The sequence below is a fragment of the Dendrobates tinctorius genome, unplaced genomic scaffold (genome assembly GCF_039654945.1).
Source record: "Dendrobates tinctorius isolate UK_male_01 unplaced genomic scaffold, ASM3965494v1 ptg000037l, whole genome shotgun sequence".
Taxonomy (NCBI): Eukaryota; Metazoa; Chordata; class Amphibia; order Anura; family Dendrobatidae; genus Dendrobates; species Dendrobates tinctorius.
Window position 1 is genome coordinate 23,310,232 of NW_027361705.1, and position 18,930 is coordinate 23,329,161.

The 18,930-nt window shown below is 49.0% G+C and overlaps 1 protein-coding gene across 3 annotated transcripts in view; it reads right to left on the reverse strand.

Annotated features, from left to right (window-relative positions):
- Positions 1-18,930, reverse strand: part of TMEM138 (transmembrane protein 138) — a 58,840-nt gene that overhangs the window by 12,758 nt on the left and 27,152 nt on the right. Inside the window, exon 5 of one of the 3 annotated variants that reach the window (XM_073573911.1) lies at positions 2,351-2,409. The exons of the other annotated variants lie outside the window; for them this stretch is intronic. Within the exon in view, the coding sequence (XP_073430012.1) occupies positions 2,351-2,409 (59 nt within the window). The remainder of the gene's footprint in view (positions 1-2,350; positions 2,410-18,930) is intronic. 3 annotated transcript variants of the gene reach the window in all.

Here is an 18,930-nt window from a genome sequence, read left to right on the forward strand (position 1 = left end):
CATGATCTACCCTGTTGGGTTTCGGAAACCAAAAGGTCCGGAATACCCACGAAAGTGCACAGAACCTCCAGTGGCGGAATCAGGATTGGGCAGTTGCTCTATGACCGAGACCAAGGTCTGGCATACATTAGTTGGGTCAGCAACTGATTGAAAGCTGCGGCCCACTCGGGGGGGGGCGCATTCTCATTGCAGGTAGTGGTGAGCTCATGGGGGAATAGCACCGTGGGTGGGCTGCAATCTGGCAGAGGACAAGGTCTGACCAAAGGGAAACCTTTTGTTACAGGAAAAACATGCAAAATAAAATAAAGGACAATACGCGGGGGACTGGGTGTTAGGCATAGGGAAAGAGAAATGTGCTAGAGGGAGCTAAGCTAGTGATATAGAGCTGCCCCTCGAGGGCACCGCTTACTCAGACCCTGGATCCTGGGTAAGCTGATGATGGTTCAGCGGAACCAGACAGTGAGCTGCAGAGTTCGTAGGAACTGAAGCGGTTGCGTACGAAACAGTGACTAGAAGATTGCACCAGGCAGAAGGAGGAAGAGGCAGTGTCAGAAGGTGCGCGCAGTTACTGGGCGCCAGAATGCGAGGTGTGCCCTTATAGGCTGAGGACGTAGGAGCGCAAAAGAGCAATCAACTGTGATCTGCCGAGCTGCCAGAGGCGTGGCCCGGCATCTGGAGAAGGTCCAGGCCAAGGCTGGAAGCTACATTTTTAAAAGATCCGCCCCCGAATTCTTCTTCACACACGGGTAATAGACGGGCATCAGTCGTACCGGGCTCAGACTGTCGTGCGACTGGCAGGTAACGGATCCGTCTTCCCTCCCTGCTCCGTCTGGCTCTGGGGTCAAGCTGGCAGGAAATTGGTGGCAAGAAATGTCCGCCAGGGAGCCCCAAACAGTCTTGCTGTATTAGAGTCCAGCCTCACAGACAAGAGAGGACACAATAGCGACCCAATTCCACACTGTGCTCTCGGTTTCTAGGTGGGAGATCAGAGTGACACAATTCCGCTCTGTCACCTTCACAAGTCGTATCTTGAGAGAAAAAGGGAAATAATTAATAAAAAAATAGGAAAACCTAAGGTTAAAACGGGCCTGTGTCCAGACCCGTGTCTGCCTCCTACTGACACTACGCTAAAACTGATTAACGTCGTGCCAGTTGGTGGGTGTACCCTGCTGGGGAGGAGATAACTTTTTTGTATAGTGTCCTAGTGGCAGCAGCATACACCCATGGTTGTGTCCCCTATTGAAGCGATAGAGAAATAAGTTTTTTTGTGTTCCTTCGTTAGATGTCTATTACTGGCTCTATCATAGTCTACAAAGGCATCAGACAAAAAAAATTCTCATTTATTATTATTATTATTGTTTACTGGCAGCCATGTGTCTTTAATCAGTCACAGGAACCAATAGCACAGGTAGCACACATCAATCAATATGCTTTAGATAGACAAGTATTGGTATTGTTAGTACCATCACTAAATAACAAAGGCTATTTCCACAAGTTGCGTTTTTGCCGCATTTTTTCTGCGCAGATTTGTCAAAAAACCTGAAGGGTATCCAGATGCCAGCAAAGCCAGCTGAATGAGAATCCTATAGAATGTAAGCCTACAAGGGCAGGGCCCTCTTGCATCTGTACCGGTCTGTCATTGCTAGCTTGCTTACCATAAGTGATATCTGTATCCTGTGTGAAACCCTCCTCATACATAGCACCATGGAATCAATGGTGCTATATAAATAAATAATAATCATCCTGAAGTCTCATGCACATGCTGCTTATTTTTGTCTTGCAGTTTTGGTGCAGATTTAAATCTACAGCATGTCAGTATTTTCAGTGTTTTTGCAGCAGATTGTATTTTAAGCAGTGTTTTTCCTGTCAAGTGATGAAGAAATGGTGCAAACACTTCTGCATTAACGACTTAACGTGTGCACATAGCCTTTAGATCAGGTACTGCTATCTGCTGAGCTTGCTTCTTTTAGCCCTTACATTTTTAAGCCATTAAAACACCATATATACAGGATTTGTTAGGTAGTTTGAAGGTCTCCCTAGTACATAATTACAATACACGTTCCTAAATACCATTTGGAAAACAGAAAAATAGAATTAGTCTTAGGCCTGTTTCACACTTCCGTTTTTTCAAATCCGTCAAAATCCGTTGTTTTCCGTAAAAAAACGGATCCGCCATTTTTTGCAGGATCCGTTTTTTTTGTCCCATAGACTTCCATTACGGTTACCGCGGATCCGTCAAAAAACGGATCCGTTTTTAAAAAACCGGATCCGTTTGCATCAGTTTCCGTCAAAAAAACGGAAACGGATCCGTTTGGAGGACACAAAAACGGAAGTGTGAAACAGGCCTTACCGGTAATTCGGTTTCTAGGAACCTTCCACAACAGCAACATCGGAGGATGTCTCCCCACCCTAATAGGGGACAGGAACACAAAGAGGTTAAATACTCCTTCCCTTCCTGCAACCACCAGTGTTTTCCTGGACACACTAACATGTATAGTTACCACCAAAGTGCAGGAATCATCCAATAAGAACATCAGATAGTGAGCAAAATTAGTGCTGTCGTGGAAGGTTCCTAGAAACCGAATTACCGGTAAGACTAATTCTATTTTCTCCAGTCACCTTCCACGACAGCAACATCGGTGCAATACCAACAGTTAATTTCTTTAGGGGGGCATCATGGCCTGCAGAACTCATCCGCCAAAAGTTAAATCCCTATTGAAATTTAGCCTGTAATGTCTGGTGAACGTGTGGATAGATAACCAGGTGGCGCCTCTGCATAATCTCTGTCCATGATGTTGCTATCGCACGTGTAGAATGTGCTTTCAGTGAAGCAGGTGGAGCCAGATTCTGTGATGAGTACGCCAGGCAGATAGCCTGTGTGATCCAGTTAGCGATACTGTTCTTTGCCACCTTTTTGCCTCTATTTCGTCCCGAGAACTGGATAGATTCTGGTCGATCCACCAGGCCTCTGCCTGTTGGAGGTAAAATAGGACCACCCTGCGAACTTCGAGGGTGTGGAAGGTTTCTTCCTTAGGGTTGGAAGGGCTTGGGCAGAATGAGGGCAGCACAATATCCTGATCTCTATGAAAGTTTGAGACACTTTAAGCAGAAAGGCGTGATCTAATTTCAGGATAATACTGTCATCAGTGAGAGTCAGATAAGGTTCCTGTAATGACAGGTCCTGCAATTCTCCTATGCGCCTAGCTGTAGTGATCGCAACTAAGAAGATGGTTTTGATGGTCAGGTTCTTTATGGTCATAGACGTTAGAGGCTCGAATGGATCTTGGGTTAGGCTGTTAAGCACAATATTTAGATCCCAAGGAGGAACCTGACTACGAAGCTTAGGACGAATCCTGGCTGCCGAAGTCAAAAAGCGTTTGATCCAGCGGTGGCTGGCTAAGTCTAGATCAAAAAGGTACTAAGAGCTGATACTTGCACCTTCAGTGTGCTAGGAGTAAACCGTATTTCAAGACACTTTTGTAGAAAGTCTAAGATTTGTGCTATACTGGGACGAAATGGATCGGGGGTGTTTGGGGAACACCAGGACGAAAATCTTTTCCAGACCTTGGCATAGATGGAGTTAGTTATTGGCTTTCTTTTTGGAGGGTTTGGATCACTTTATCCGAGAGTCCTCTGGCTCTCAGGATTTCAGCCTCAGTAACCATGCTGCCAGGTTCAATTTGCGTAGGTCCGGGTGTATGTTAGAGTGTTAGCGACTCCTGGAGTGGACCCTCTGGGTCGCGGCACCAACCCTCCCAGGGCGAGCTAGCCTAGTGAGGACCACCCCCTATACAGGGAGTGTCAGGAGCAAGCCCCAGGGGATACGATACCACGACTGCTGGCACCAGGCGGCCGGCTCACAGGAGATACGAGACTGTGTGACTGGAGGGTGCAGGATACTAGGGAACACAGGAGAGTACACGGGAGTGCGTTGAGTACAGGGTAGTGCTAGACGGGTACACGTGGGCACATAAGGCGTGTAGCAAGTAACAGAACACAGGAATAGAGTGAATGCCAGGAGGCACGGCGGAGCAAGAAACAACGGACAGGATACGAGAGGATGTGCCAGGAGGCACAACTGAGCATGAAGCAACAAGGGTTCAGAGCAAGTGCTAGGAGCACCACAGAATAGCAGACAGAGCAGAGGACCTGAGAACAGCGCACAGCCAGGCTGGGACACAGCTGACCCAGCCAGGAAGCACAACAATAATCAGGCACCTCCCCTAGGGGGAGGTCGTCTGATATAGCACATGACTACTACTGGTTCCGGGTCAGGACCTAGCCAGAAAGCACATGACCACTAGTGGTTCCGGGTCAGGTCCTCCAATACCATAGAGAGGACCGAGCCCTATACAGCACTGACAGGAGCGCGCAAGCGCAAACGTGGCATGGAGGAGGAGACCCGGGGACGAGAGTTGCGCGTGCGCACCCGACGGGGACCCCTGAGGGACCGCCGTACCGAAGGGAGTGACGTCGGGGCCGAAGCCCCGCCTCCTGGTGAGCGCGGCATAACAGTACCCCCTCCTTTAAGCCCCCTCTCTCTAGAACTGGAAAATAGCACCTTGACACTAGGAGCGGGATCCAGACAATTCCTAACTGCATAAGGACCAATGAGATCCAGAGTCTCAATACGAGAAAATTCGGTCTCCTGCCATACCCTGGAGAACTCCACGGACAGAGAGTCGGAGGCAGGTATCCCCGAGACAGGTCGAACCGGCAGAGGCACACAGACATGCTTGGAGGCCGAAGTGGTGGTGCAGTCATTGGAAGTCAATTCATCCTTAAGAGGCGAGCTGTCGGAGGATGGTTGCTTGGGAAGTCTCTTCTTGGCACACGATGGGCAAGCAGCCACGAAGTCTTTGACGTCCTGAGCAATAGACGGCCACCAGTAATCGTGTGATAAAAGGGAGAGTGTCCTCTTGGCACCAACATGACCGGCAGCCGGAGAAGAGTGTCCCCAGGATAACACACCTTTACGGTTACCTTTAGACACAAAGGACTCCCCTGGACGCTGGGGCGTCAACTTGACGGAAGCCACGGTAATTACCTTGGGACGGTCACTTGACGGAGGTGGAGACTGACTCTCAGCCCCCCTGTTGATAATGTCACAAGTCACAGACCGGTTGCTTGAAGGATGTGGAGACTGACTCTCAGCCTCCTTCTCGACAAAGTCACAAGTCACAGACGGGATGCTTGACAGATGTGGAGACTGACTCTCAGCCTCCTTCTCGACAATGTCACAAGTCACAGACGGGATGGTGGACGGCGGACCTATAACCGTCGAAGACGAGCAAGCAGGGTTCTTCGGATGAATGAACAGCAGGCAACTCTTTTGACAGGACGGTCCCCAACGGAGTATATCACCAGATTGCCAGTCCAGGGTCGGCCCATGAATACGTAACCAAGGAAGGCCAAGAAGAAGGGTATGAGGCGAAGTCGGCAATACGTAGAAGGAGATCCGCTCCCGATGACATGTGCCAATCTGCAACTCAACTTCCTCAGTGACCTGGTTAACGGTGTCCTGCAAGGGCTTATCGTCGACTGGAACTACTGACCTAGGAGACTCCAGGGATCTGACAGGGATGCGAAACTTCTTAACTGCCTCGAGACTAATAAAGTTACCCACTGCGCCAGAGTCCACAATAGCTTTCACAGTAAAAGTCTCAAAACCAAAATTCAGGGAGACAGGCACGGTCAGGGGTAGAGAGGAATCACATACACTTGGGGAGACCTCACTTAACAGTCCCAGGCGGAGAGACCTCCCCGGTCTCTTGGGACATGAGCGTAGAAAGTGGGAGGCATCCCCACAATAGAAACAGAGCCCTTGTGCCTGCCTTTTCACACGACGCCGTTGAGCTATCTGGAGGCGATCCACCTGCATAGGCTCAGGTACCGGATCTGCCGCAGATAACTCGGGTAACGGATGAGAAAAACTGCGAGTGGACGAAGAGAGGCGAGAGGACCCTCTCTCTCTGGCTGACTCGCGGGTGCGCTCCTGGAAGCGCAAATCAATGCGCGTCGCGAGAGAGATAAGATCCTCCAAATTGGTAGGGGTATCTCGGCCCGCCAGTTCGTCTTTGATCCGACTGGACAGACCACGCCAAAAGGCCCCTACGAGGGCATCATTATTCCAACCTAGCTCAGAGGACAAAGTGCGAAAACATATCGCGTATTGTCCAACCGATAGAGAACCTTGACGAAGATTAAAGAGGGACTCGGTGGTGGAAGCAAGGCGACCCGGCTCGTCAAACACCTTACGGAAAGTGTCCAAAAAGATGGAAAGCTGAGCGACGAGCGGGTCATCACGCTCCCAAAGGGGATTCACCCACGCAAGCGCCTTACCCTCTAAGTGAGAAACAATAAATGCTATTTTAGCACGATCGGTGGGGTAATGCTGCGGCAAAAACTCAAAATGCAAACGACACTGGTTCAAGAATCCGCGACACAACACAGGGTCACCACTATACCGGGGTGGCTTGCATAGGCGCGGAAGCGAGTGTGGAAGCATGGCCTGGGCAGATTGTATGGAAAGGAGCCGATTATCTACCGACGCTATATAGTTGAGAATCTGAGCCTGGGAGTCGCGTTGCTGCGCAAGTTCCTGCTGGAGACTAGCCAACAGGGCAGCATTCCCAGGCTCAGAGGACTGAGAGGCAGATAAACCGGACTCCATGGACTTGAGAAATGCCATAATCCTAATCTGGTTTTCCCGGAGGAAAGTCAGCTCCTTTTGGACGGAAGCCGCAGTACCAGCGGGGTCCATGGCCTGATTATACTGTTAGAGTGTTAACGACTCCTGGAGTGGACCCTCTGGGTCGCGGCACCAACCCTCCCAGGGCGAGCTAGCCTAGTGAGGACCACCCCCTATACAGGGAGTGTCAGGAGCAAGCCCCAGGGGATACGATACCACGACTGCTGGCACCAGGCGGCCGGCTCACAGCAGATACGAGACTGTGACTGGAGGGTGCAGGATACTAGGGAACACAGGAGAGTACACGGGAGTGCGTTGAGTACAGGGTAGTGCTAGACGGGTACACGTGGGCACATAAGGCGTGTAGCAAGTAACAGAACACAGGAATAGAGTGAATGCCAGGAGGCACGGCGGAGCAAGAAACAACGGACAGGATACGAGAGGATGTGCCAGGAGGCACAACTGAGCATGAAGCAACAAGGGTTCAGAGCAAGTGCTAGGAGCACCACAGAATAGCAGACAGAGCAGAGGACCTGAGAACAGCGCACAGCCAGGCTGGGACACAGCTGACCCAGCCAGGAAGCACAACAATATTCAGGCACCTCCCCTAGGGGGAGGTCGTCTGATATAGCACATGACTACTACTGGTTCCGGGTCAGGACCTAGCCAGAAAGCACATGACCACTAGTGGTTCCGGGTCAGGTCCTCCAATACCATAGAGAGGACCGAGCCCTATACAGCACTGACAGGAGCGCGCAAGCGCAAACGTGGCATGGAGGAGGAGACCCGGGGACGAGAGTTGCGCGTGCGCACCCGACGGGGACCCCTGAGGGACCGCCGTACCGGAGGGAGTGACATCGGGGCCGAAGCCCCGCCTCCTGGTGAGCGCGGCATAACAGTGTAGTAGAGGACCCTGGTCAAGGAGGTCGACTTTTTGAGGTAGAAGCCAGGGGCCTTCTTGAGCCATGTGCAGTAGGGCACTGTACGAGCTCCTCCCGGGACACAGAGGGGCGATTAAAATTGTGGGGACTTGGTCTGTCCGGATTTCAGCCTCAGTAACCATGCTGCCAGGTTCAATTTGCGTAGGTCCGGGTGTAGTAGAGGACCCTGGTGAAGGAGGTCGACTTTTTGAGGTAGAAGCCAGGGGCCTTCCTGAGCCATGTCCAGTAGGGCACTGTACGAGCTCCTCCCGGGACACAGAGGGGCGATTAAGATTGTGGGGACTCGGTCTGTCCGGATTTTTTGTAATGTTTTTGCCAGCATGGGTGGAAAAGCATATGCGAGATCGAAATCCCACAGTTGGGCGAAAGCATCTATTCCTTGTGCACCGTCCGTCTGGTAGAGGGAGAAGAATGTTTTCACTTTTGCATTTTTTCTGTTGGCAAATACGTCCACCTCTGGAGTCCCCCATCTTGAGGTTAGGGACGAGAAGACTGTTTGGTCCAGGCACCACTCCCCTGGATGGATGTCTTTCCTGCTGAGGAAGTGTGCCTGGGTATTGTCTGACCCCTTCAGATGTACTGCTGTGACCGATAGTAGGTGTTTTTCTGCCCAGGAAAAGATCCTGGCTGCTATTACTTTTAGACCGGCATACTTCGAGCCTCCATGGTGCCGGAGGTAGGCCACTGTGGTCATGTTGTCCGAATAATCGTGTAAAGTATAGCGTGGCACTACTACAGGGTGCACAAGTAGGTTACCCAGACCCAAGTGAATAAAAAAGTAACTTGGCACTCAAATGAATGATCCTTTTTGAAAATAAGTTTTTATTGTGTCAGTCACAAAGGATGTTTCGGCCTACAATTGGCCTTCGTCAGTCTGCCGACTGCTGCAGATGATGAAGTTAATAGTGGAGAATTATATAAGATCCTATTACAAGGCAGTGATTTTGGAGGTTACTGCAATGACCAACTGTCTATAACACATGTAGTGCTCTGGTGAATCCGGGTTCACTTCTCGTGGCAGCTTGTTCCACTCATTGATCACTCTAGATATTAGAAAAAACTTTTTGACAGTTAATCTGTGTCTCCTCCCATTCAGTTTCATCCCATTGCTTCTAGTCTTTCCTTGTGCAAATGAGAATAAAGTTGATCCTTCCACAATGTGACAGCCCTTTAGATATTTGTAGACAGCTATTAAGCCTCCTCTCAGTCTTCTCTTTTGCAAACTAAACAATCCCAAATCCTGCAACCTTTCCTCATAAGACAGGGTTTGCAGACCGGTCACCATTCTGGTCGCTCTTTTCTGAATTTGCTCCAGTTTGTTGATGTCTTTTTTAAAATGTGGTGCCCAAAACTGGACACAGTACTCCAGATGAGGTCTGACCAAAGAGGAGTAGAGGGAAATAATGACTTCACGTGATCTAGACTGTATGCTTCTGTTAATACATCCTAGAATTGCATTTGCCTTTTTTGCTGCTGCATCACACTGTTGACTCATATTCAGTCTGTGATCTATTAGTATACCCAAGTCTTTTTCACATGTGCTGTTGCTTAGGCCTATTCCTCCCATTCTGTATATGCTTTTTTCATTTTTATTGCCCAGATGTAGTACTTTGCATTTTTCCCTGTTAAAAACCATTCTGTTAGTTGCTGCCCACTTCTCCAGTTTATTTATAACTTTTTGAATCCTCTCTCTCTTCTCTAGTATTAGCTATCCCTCCTAGCTTTGTGTCATCAGCAAATTTAATCAGTTTACCCTCAATTCCTTCATCTAAATCGTTGATAAAGATGTTGAACAATACAGGGCCCAGGACAGAGCCCTGTGGTACCCCACTTGAGACATTCTTCCAACTGGATGTGCAGCCATTTACGACTACTCTTTGGGTCCGATCACTAAGCCAGTTATGAATCCAGCTAACAGTTGCCTTGTCCATTCCATACTTAGTCATTTTTTCAATAAGGATTGTATGAGATACTTTGTCAAATGCTTTGCTGAAGTCAAGATATACTATATCTACAGCATTTCCTTGATCCATTCAATCAGTGATTCCGTCATAGAAGGAAATTAAGTTAGTCTGACATGACTTATTAGTTACAAACCCATGCTGACTCTGTTTAATCACTTCATTCTTATCCAGGTACTGACATACATGTTGTTTAATAATTTGTTCAAAGATCTTTCCTGGTATAGAAGTCAGACTCACCGGCCTATAGTTGCCTGGGTCCACCTTCTTCCCCTTTTTGAAGATAGGAACAACATTTGCTCTTCTCCAGTCTTCTGGGACTTCTCCTGTTCTCCAAGAATTTTCAAAGATTATGGAGAGGGGTTCAAAAATTTCTTCTGCTAGCTCCTTCAGTACTCTGGGGTGTAATTCATCTGGATCTGGAGACTTGAATTAATTTAGGTTAGCTAAGTGTTTCCTCACTATCTTTCTGTTTATAGATATCCTGGATTCTTCTATTCCCTTAATAGGACAGTGAAGAACAGTTGATGTTACATTTCCTTTCTGAGGGAAAACAGATGCAAAATAGGAATTTAAAAGTTCGGTCTTCTCAACATCCTGTCTTACCATGTCATCATTTTCATCCTGTAAAAATCCTATAGCATCTTTGACTTTTCTTTTACTTTTGACATATCCCCAAAATCCTTTATTATTGCTTCTGACATCTCTTGCAAGCCTCAATTCATTGTCAGCTTTAGATAATCTGATTTGTGCCCTGCAGGTTCTGCAGACAGCATTATATTCTTCTTTAGATATGCCTCCCTCTTTCCATTTTATAAACATTTTTTTCTTCCTTTTTAGCATATGCTTAAGTTCTGTGTTCATCCATCCTGGCTTCCTTAAATGCTTCCTATTCTTCCCTCTTTTCGGAATTGTTAACAATTGTGCTTTGAGAATTTCATTTTTCAAGATTTCCCATCCTTCCTGGACATTTTTGTCTTTATGGATATCCAGCCATTGGATCCCTCCAATTCTCTTTCTGAATCCCTTAAAATCTGCCTTTCTGAAATCTAACCTTGACGTCTGCGTCTTCACAGGTCTTCCTCCTCTAGTTATCCAAAATTCTAAAATAGCATGGTCGCTACCTCCTAGGGTCCCAGCCACTTTTACCTCCTCAACCATTTCCTCCCTGTTTATAAGGATTAGATCCAAGGTAGCAGTTCCCCTTGTTTTCTCCCCTACCTTTTTGGAAGATAAAGTTGTCAGCAAGAGAGGATAAGAATTTCCTTGACCTGTTAGTTTTGCCTGAGAGAGATTCCCAACAAATGTCTGGATAGTTGAAATCTCCCATGACAACTATGTCATATTTTTTGGAGAACTTGGCCATTTGATGAATAAAGAGTTCATCCATATCTTCAGCTTGCACAGGCGGCCTGTAGTAAATGCCTACAATGGTGTCCTTTCCATTGTTCTGTCCTTGTATTCTTACCCAAACAGTTTCCACAGAACTCCCGGTCTCTGAAGCTTCAATCTCTGTGCAGATATATGCGTTTCTAACATACAATGCGACACCTCCTCCTCGTTTATCAAGTCTGTTTCTTGCAAATAAGCTGTATCCTTCTAGTCTTGTATTCCAATCATGTGTATCGTCCCGCCAAGTTTCAGTGATTCCAATAACATCATATTTCTTTTCCTGTGTTAGTAGTTCCAATTCTCCTTGTTTGTTGCCCATGCTGTCCATGTTGCCCATGTTGTCCGAATAGACACGGACGTGGTGATTTTGGATCAGTGTTGATGAGGCTCTTAGCGCCTCTTCTACAGATTTTAGTTCTCTGAGGTTTGAGGAAATGGTGCTGATGCTTGGGGGCCAATGTCCCTGGAAGTAGGATCCCTCTACTACTACACCCCAACCTCATTGGCTGGCATCTGAATGGAGTGTTTTCAGGGGAAGCTGGTCCCTGCTGACCCCCTTCTGAAGGTTTCGATAGTTCAACCACCGCCTCAGGGCCGATTTTACATGACCGGGGAGTGGGATCCTCTTGGTCAATGGATTCTGTTGTCTTCTGGAATATAGCAGTACGTGAGTTTGTAGGACTCGTGTATGGGCTTGAGCCCAGGAAACCGCCTGGATACATGCAGTCAGAGATCCTAGGATAGACATTGATTCTCTTAGGGTTGGTGCCCTCTGGTCGCTAAATCTGGTTATCCTGCAGACAAAGTCGACCTGACGATCCTTGGGGAGAAAGGATGTCCTTTTTTTCCGAGTCCAAAAGAACCCCCAGAAACTTCTTCCTTGTGGAAGAATGAATCTCTGATTTTTCCAGGTTCGGGATCCAACCCAGGGATTTTCATACTTCCAGGGTCTTTGCCACGTCTATGTTCAGATGAGGGATAGATGGTGCAATGATGAGAAAGTCATCCAGATATGGGATAATGTATACCCCCTGGCGACGGATGAAAATCACTGCCTCTGCGAATCTGAGGAATTTCCTGTGCTCTGAGTGGATTGGCACATGTTAGTATGTATCCCTCAGATCCACTGTTGCCATTACCCAATTCCGTCCGATGAGCGGGATTGCCGACCTGATCGATTCCATTTTGAATCGCCTGTATCGGACCGTTTCGTTTAAGGGCTTCAGGTTTATGATGATCCTGTTTCCCCCCCGCCCCCCGAGAGGTTTTGTTACTAGGAAGAGACGCGAGTAATGGCCTCTTCCTTCTTCTTGTTTTGGAACCTGGGAGATCATATTCGTACGAAGCAGGTCTTGTAGGTCCTTTAGTAGGGAGTCTTTGAGATGTGGTGATTGTAGGGAGGTCACCCTCAGGCATTGCGGGGGGGGACTCTGGAATTCTATCCTCAGTCCATCTCGTATGGTACGGAGGACCCACGGGTTTGTGGAGATGGACTGCCACTGGGTGAAGAAGAGCGAGAGTCGACCCCTGACCGGAGTGCCATCATTGCTTGTCTGGGGTTTGTTGTTGGTGAGGGACAAAAATGTTCTTGCCCTTGCCTCCCTTGGGATAACTCCATCTCCGTTTTCCCTTTTCCCCTAAACTCTCTCTGCGAGGGTTGGTCACGGGGAAGAATTAAAAAAAAAACTTTTTTAGGATGTTTTTGTTCGGGAAGAGATTCTTTTCTTATCCGTAGCCTTGTCTAGGATATCATCCAGGACAGGCCCGAACACATAGTGGCTCTGGAAGGGAATGGTGCATAACTTGGATTTGGAGGTAAAGTCGCCCCCCAAGATTTTAGCAGTGCTCTCCTAGATGAGTTTGAGAGGTCGACGGATTTTGCCGCTACCCGGACTGACTCAGCGGAGGCGTTGGCTAGGAACTCCGTTGCCTTCTGAAGGAGGGGAAGGGAGTCGAGTATTTCCTCTCTTTAGGTGCCCTGTGTCAGATGATCCTCAAGTGTGCGTAGCCATAGGAATAAGGATCTGGCCACGCATGTTGAGGCTATGTTTGTTTCAAGCAGATTAGTAGAGGTGTCCCAGGACTTCCTTAACAAGCTCTCTTTTTTCCGATCCATAGGATCTTTGAGCTGGGAGGAGTCTTCAAAAGGGAAGGGCTGTTTTTTTTAGCTACCCTGGACACCTGTACATCTACTTTTAGGGTTTCCCATAAGGAGCTATCCCCGTCTAGGGGGGTATCGGCTTTTCAGTTCTGAAAGTACGCCAAGGCCTTTCTCAGGGAGGCCCCATTCATGGAGGATAAGATTCTGTACATTTTCGTGTACAGGAAATACCTTTTGATCTTTGGGCTTTAGACCCCCAAACATCTCGTCCTCTACCGAGTATTTTACTTCCTCCTCCGCAACCCCCATGGTGCTTCTCACCATACTGATAAGTTCACCCATATCCTCGGAACTAAAATAATATTTTTCATTCCCTGATTTAGGGGTAGAAGTGGAACCTTCATTCTCCCAAACGTCCTCCGAACTCGAGGACTGAATCTCACCCTAGTCTGAGTCGGAGTGTATCGGAACCTTCTTCCTTTTCCTAGAAGGAGGTGGGTTGTGGTACTGGGATCTGGTAGCCATAGAGGACTGGACTTCCTGTTTTATGAGGGATCTGATGCTATCCAGGAGAGAGGGCTGCCCGGAGGATAATACCTCATCCGTACAGGACTAGCAGAGCTTTTTCCCATATGTAGAGTGGAACCTGGCAGCACACATCTTACATTTGCGGCTGATTTTCTTAGGGTCGGAGACCTTTTCTCCCTATAAGAGAGAGAGGAGGTGTACTAAGCCATTGTGGGTGAAAACCTGGAAAACAAGGGCCAATACTTGCTACATACAATAGGAGGGGGACACTGGGCTCTACAGACGCAGTAAAAGAGGGTTTGTCGCCGTCCATGTCAGTCTGTCCACAGTCAGCGTCAGACAGAATGTCTTACTTGGTGACTCCCTCTGCCCGGATTTTAAAGAAAAATCGTGGGTCCACCGTGATCTTGTGCTCCTTCCTCCCCCTGGCCCAGTAGGGGGGAAACCGCCATAGGTACGCCCCATGAAGTGGCGGCTGATCCTGGGAGCTAGGCGCCGGCTGGCGCGTGCGTTCCAGCGTGGAATGCATAAGGAGAACCGGAAGTGCCGTTCGTTCCAGTGTGGAACACATAGGGAATGAACCAATGAACCAGAAGTGGCGATGCGTCACTTTCGGTACGCGCGCGCACTCCCCAGGACAGCAACACAGGGGAGAAGGATGCTGGGGAGCTGCTGGAGGACCCCAGCCGCACATCACCGCCCCGCTTTACCCCCAGGGGGGTGCAGGAGAGGCGGGAAGGTCCCGAGTACCGCTAGAGTGCGGAGACGGGAGCAGCCACCGGAGGAGAGCAGAGCCCCCGACCTCAGCTGCCTGGCATTTCTTACAGGTAACGTGGGGTGCCCCGATCGCTGGCCACGGCAGCACCAGAGACCTCTTCATGCCCCATAGGGGACAGAAAACCACTGGTGGTTGCAGGAAGGGGAGGGGTATTTAACCTCTTTGTGTTCCTGTCCCCTATTAGGGTGGGGAGACATCCTCCAATGTTGCTGTCGTGGAAGGTGACTGGAGAAAACAGGATTTTTAGTTGCTTACCGTAAAATCTGTTTCTCTGAGCCTTCATTGGGGGACACAGAAACCATGGGTGTATGCTGCTGCCACTAGGAGGCTGACACTATGCAGAAAAAAGTTAGGTTCTCCTCCGCAGTTTACACCCCACCGACAGGAAGTAGGATGTTCAGTGAGTGAGAAAGCAGTAGGAGAAGCAATCTATAAACGAGATAAAAACCACAGAAAACACATATCCATACTGTAACAATATTATACAGTAAACCGTGCTGTTCAACTTGGGAGGGTGCTGTGTCCCCCAATGAAGGCTCAGAGAAACAGATTTTACGGTAAGCAACTAAAAATCCTGTTTTCTCTATCGCTTCATTGGGGGACACAGAAACCATGGGACATCCCAAAGCAGTCCCCAAGGGGAGGGAACAGCCAACAACTCCAATCGGGACAAGGAAGTCACCCTCGTCACCTGCAAGGTCACCTGCGAGGTCTTTTCACCCCGAACGGCACTTGCCGAAGCTAGGCATAGGCTCTGAAAAACCTCATGGACCTGTGGAGGACATATGATCGCACTGCAGAGGTGCCAGAAGAAGGCCCAAAGAGTACTGCCAGGAGGACACACACTGCCCGGCCAGTGTGCGTCGTACTGAAAGGAACCAGTCGTTCCTGAGCCGGCAACCTTACTAATGTCGACCAGATTCCGTGAGCAGACGCTGACCTGGAGGCCAGAGGACCTCAATACTTCAAGCAGGAGCTTGATAAGTACCGTTGCTGTGGCCAGGTAGCCTGATGAGAGAGCGCCACTAAGGAAAAGTTCGAGGCGGATGAAAGAAAGGGAATTTAGAGTGATGTAGAGTGGACCCTTGATCCACAGGAAGTGTACCACAGCTGCTATAGAGTCTGTGAGGCCCTAGGAGTGGTGGAGAACCTGAAAGGGAAGGCTACCAACTGAAAAGGAAAATGAACCCGTCCGTTGCAAAAGCAGATATCGGCAAAGTCCTGAAGAAATCAGGACCTGGATAAGAGCTCCATGGAAAAATCATGCGATTCACAGGAGGCAAATGCTGAACTAAGAAGAATTTTTTCCTGAGAACAAGGATGGACTCAATCCTAGATCCCGAAAAGGCATGCTGAGGAAAAAGCGCTGAAGAACGACGGGGTTCAGCCTGAGGAAGAAGAGCGCTTGTTCTTCCGGTGACCTCCAATAATTTAGCGTACTGGAGCCACACGGAAGGAACGGGAAGCTGGTGAGGGACTTCTTTGGAAAGAATTTCGCTCGTGAAACAGAAAACCAAATGAACCCTTAGATGGGAACGATGAGGCGAAAACTCATGTTTCCTGCAAGAGAAAATTTTGGACAGTGAGGACGGTCAAATTTTTCGACCGGTCCCCAGCAAGAATGCTCTGATGAGCAAGCTAGACCACGTGGCTATAGAACTTTGTAGCCCAGGTGGAGACTAAGGCAGGACACGATATAGCGGCGGATGGTTTCAAGGTTGACCTTGCCAACTACTGTGTGAATTTGCCATTGGAATCTCTGAGTGATGCACTTCTGGGAGCGGAAGGACCGTAGAAGTGGGACACTTGGAACCGGAGGGTTCGTAGTCGCAGAAGTAGTCTAATTTACGAAGGGCTCGGGAGGAAAGTGATATACTAAGGCGCCCTCTTGTTTGGAAACGGCTGAAGGCCGTTCTGTGAGAAAATGACAAGACCTGAGAACAGGCCACTGAGAACCTGCGAAAGAGCCAAACACTGAAAACGTACTGAATGGAACCAGGGGATAATCTGGATCTCATCGCCGTGATGTAGGCTCAGGATGGCTATGAAAAGACAACTGATTTGCTCGACTAAGGAGGTAGAACGTAGACTACTGGATGACTTTGAGATCAAAAGGAAGATAAACCCAGCATACCGGGATGAAGGTGGATATGGAAATAAATAGTGTAGCTGGACTTAGAAAAGTGATTAGTCGAGCAAGGAAAGTCCATGCAAAACATGGATTATGTCAACTGTAAGGAAAGTTGGGTCTAGGTAAATCAAATAGACACCAGAAGACAACTAGGCTGACGAAAGGCAGGTCAATCTGTATGACGATGTAAACGACCGAATCCATCCTGGACCCTCTGGTGCAGGGAGGAGATTACGGTGTGTAGACTCGCTAGCCTAAGTCTAAGACAACAGGATACAGTCAAAAGATACAATACTAGCCGAAGGAAGAAACGCGTTATCACCACACTCATCCTTGGATCCAAGACTGGAGCAGCTTTCTACTCCGGTCGATGCTTGCGCAGAGGTAGATCCCACTCCTGTCTGAGGTGGGATACTTTTCCCGGTCACGGTCAGAAGTCACATGTCTGAGCTGCTGGAGGCTTTACTCGGCGTCTGTAAGAAAGAATAGGTAAGTTACGATAGATAAGGAGCTTCGGTATTGTGGTAGCTCGAAGGCCGTTAGGGCAGGCTAGAAGTTATAAACTACTGTTTGCCAAACATTAAAGATAGGCGGAAAACACCGACAGTAAAGATAGCTTCTGGACAGTACAGTAAACTGATCAGAAGATGGCAAAAAAACTCCTGTGGAGCAACTCACACTTAGGGTACAGAGCATGCCGCATTAAAACCGCGACCATCCGTACCTGACACGAGAGCGTCTGACCCACCTGAAGGTGGAGTATCCAGTTATGTTGCTACCAAGATCCGCTCTGTGGGACAGAGATCTGTTCTGTTTGGACATGGTAGTGCTTACGTTTAACTGTTAACAAGCCACAGATGTTATTGACAATGAAATATGTAGCGGAGAGGTGTCTTTGACTCACCTGAAAGCGGCTTGTAACCGCAGCTGTAGCCCGCCATGAGCAATAAATGCCGGGACCTCACCTCGAGTGGCGATTAGGCGGGAGCTTAGGCAAAGCCTAGAGCATCTGACTCACCTGAATACGGTACAGAACACCAGTACCACTGAAGTAGTCAACCCCAGACACATCTCCACAATAATACGGCCGTTTGAACTACCGTACCTGGTAGGTGATGCGTTTGCAGCCTGGATAGCGGATATAGCCCAGCTGCAATCGGCTCTAAGTATCCTGTGAACAAATCAGCGTGGAGAAAACCCGGAGAAGAGTATAGGAGACCGCCATTTCTGAGTTGTGGAGCGGTCTAGGCCTGGATACCTGATGACATTAGGCAGAATAACGGCTTGTGTGTTGCGGTCTAGGTCTGGGTACCTGACGGCATTAGGCAGAATAACGGCTTGTGTGTTGTGGTCTATAACGGCTTCTGTGCTGCGGTCTAGGTCTGGGTACTTGACAGCATTAGGCAGAATAATGGCTTCTGTGTTGCGGTCTAGGTCTGGGTACCTGACGGCATTAGGCAGAATAATGGCTTCTGTGTTGCGGTCTAGGTCTGGGTACCTGACGGCATTAGGCAGAATAATGGCTTCTGTGTTGCGGTCTAGGTCTGGGTACCTGACGGCATTAGGCAGAATAACGGCTTCTGCGTTGCAGTCTAGGTCTGGGTACCTGACGGCATTAGGTAGAATAACGGCTTCTGTGTTGCGGTCAAGGACTGGGTACCTGACGGCATTAGGCAGAATAATGGCTTGTGTGTTGCGGTCTAGGTCTGAATACCTGACAGCATTAGGCAGAATAATGGCTTCTGTGTTTGCGGTCTAGGTCTGAATACCTGCCAGCATTAGACAGAATAACGGCTTCTGTGTTGCGGTCTAGGTCTGGATACCTGGCGACGTCAGATAGAATAATGGCTTCACGTGTAGTAAGCCGTGCCACGAAGTCTGTAGTAAAGTAGATTCTGACCAGTTAATTCTTCTGACGGTAGAACAGTAGGCCTTGGATCAGAAAGAGACTAAACACCACTCTCTGTTGTGCACCATGGTTCCAACTTCTGGATCAGCAAGTTGTAGTCAGGTTCTTTATCCGCTGAGCCACAGCAGACAATTGCCAGGTAAGGCTAGTTTCACACTAGCGCTTTTGTGCGCAGCGACGGCCTGCGCACGTCCACCGCTAAGCCCCGCCCCCTGCCGTGCCTCCGCTGGTAGCTCCGCCTACCGGCGCATGACGCTGCATGCGTCCCCTATCTTTATCACTGGGGGCGCAGGCCGTGCGCAGTATGCGTTTGGCGGCGCATGCGCCTTTTTGACGGTGCGCCGAGCGCAACCAAACTGCAGCAGGTTGCGTTTGGCGCAGGTCGGCGCACCGTCAAAAGGACGCATGCGCTGCCAAACGCATACTGCGCACGGCCTGCGCCCCCAGTGATAAAGATAGGGGACGCAGGACGCATGCAGCGTCATGCGCCGGTAGACG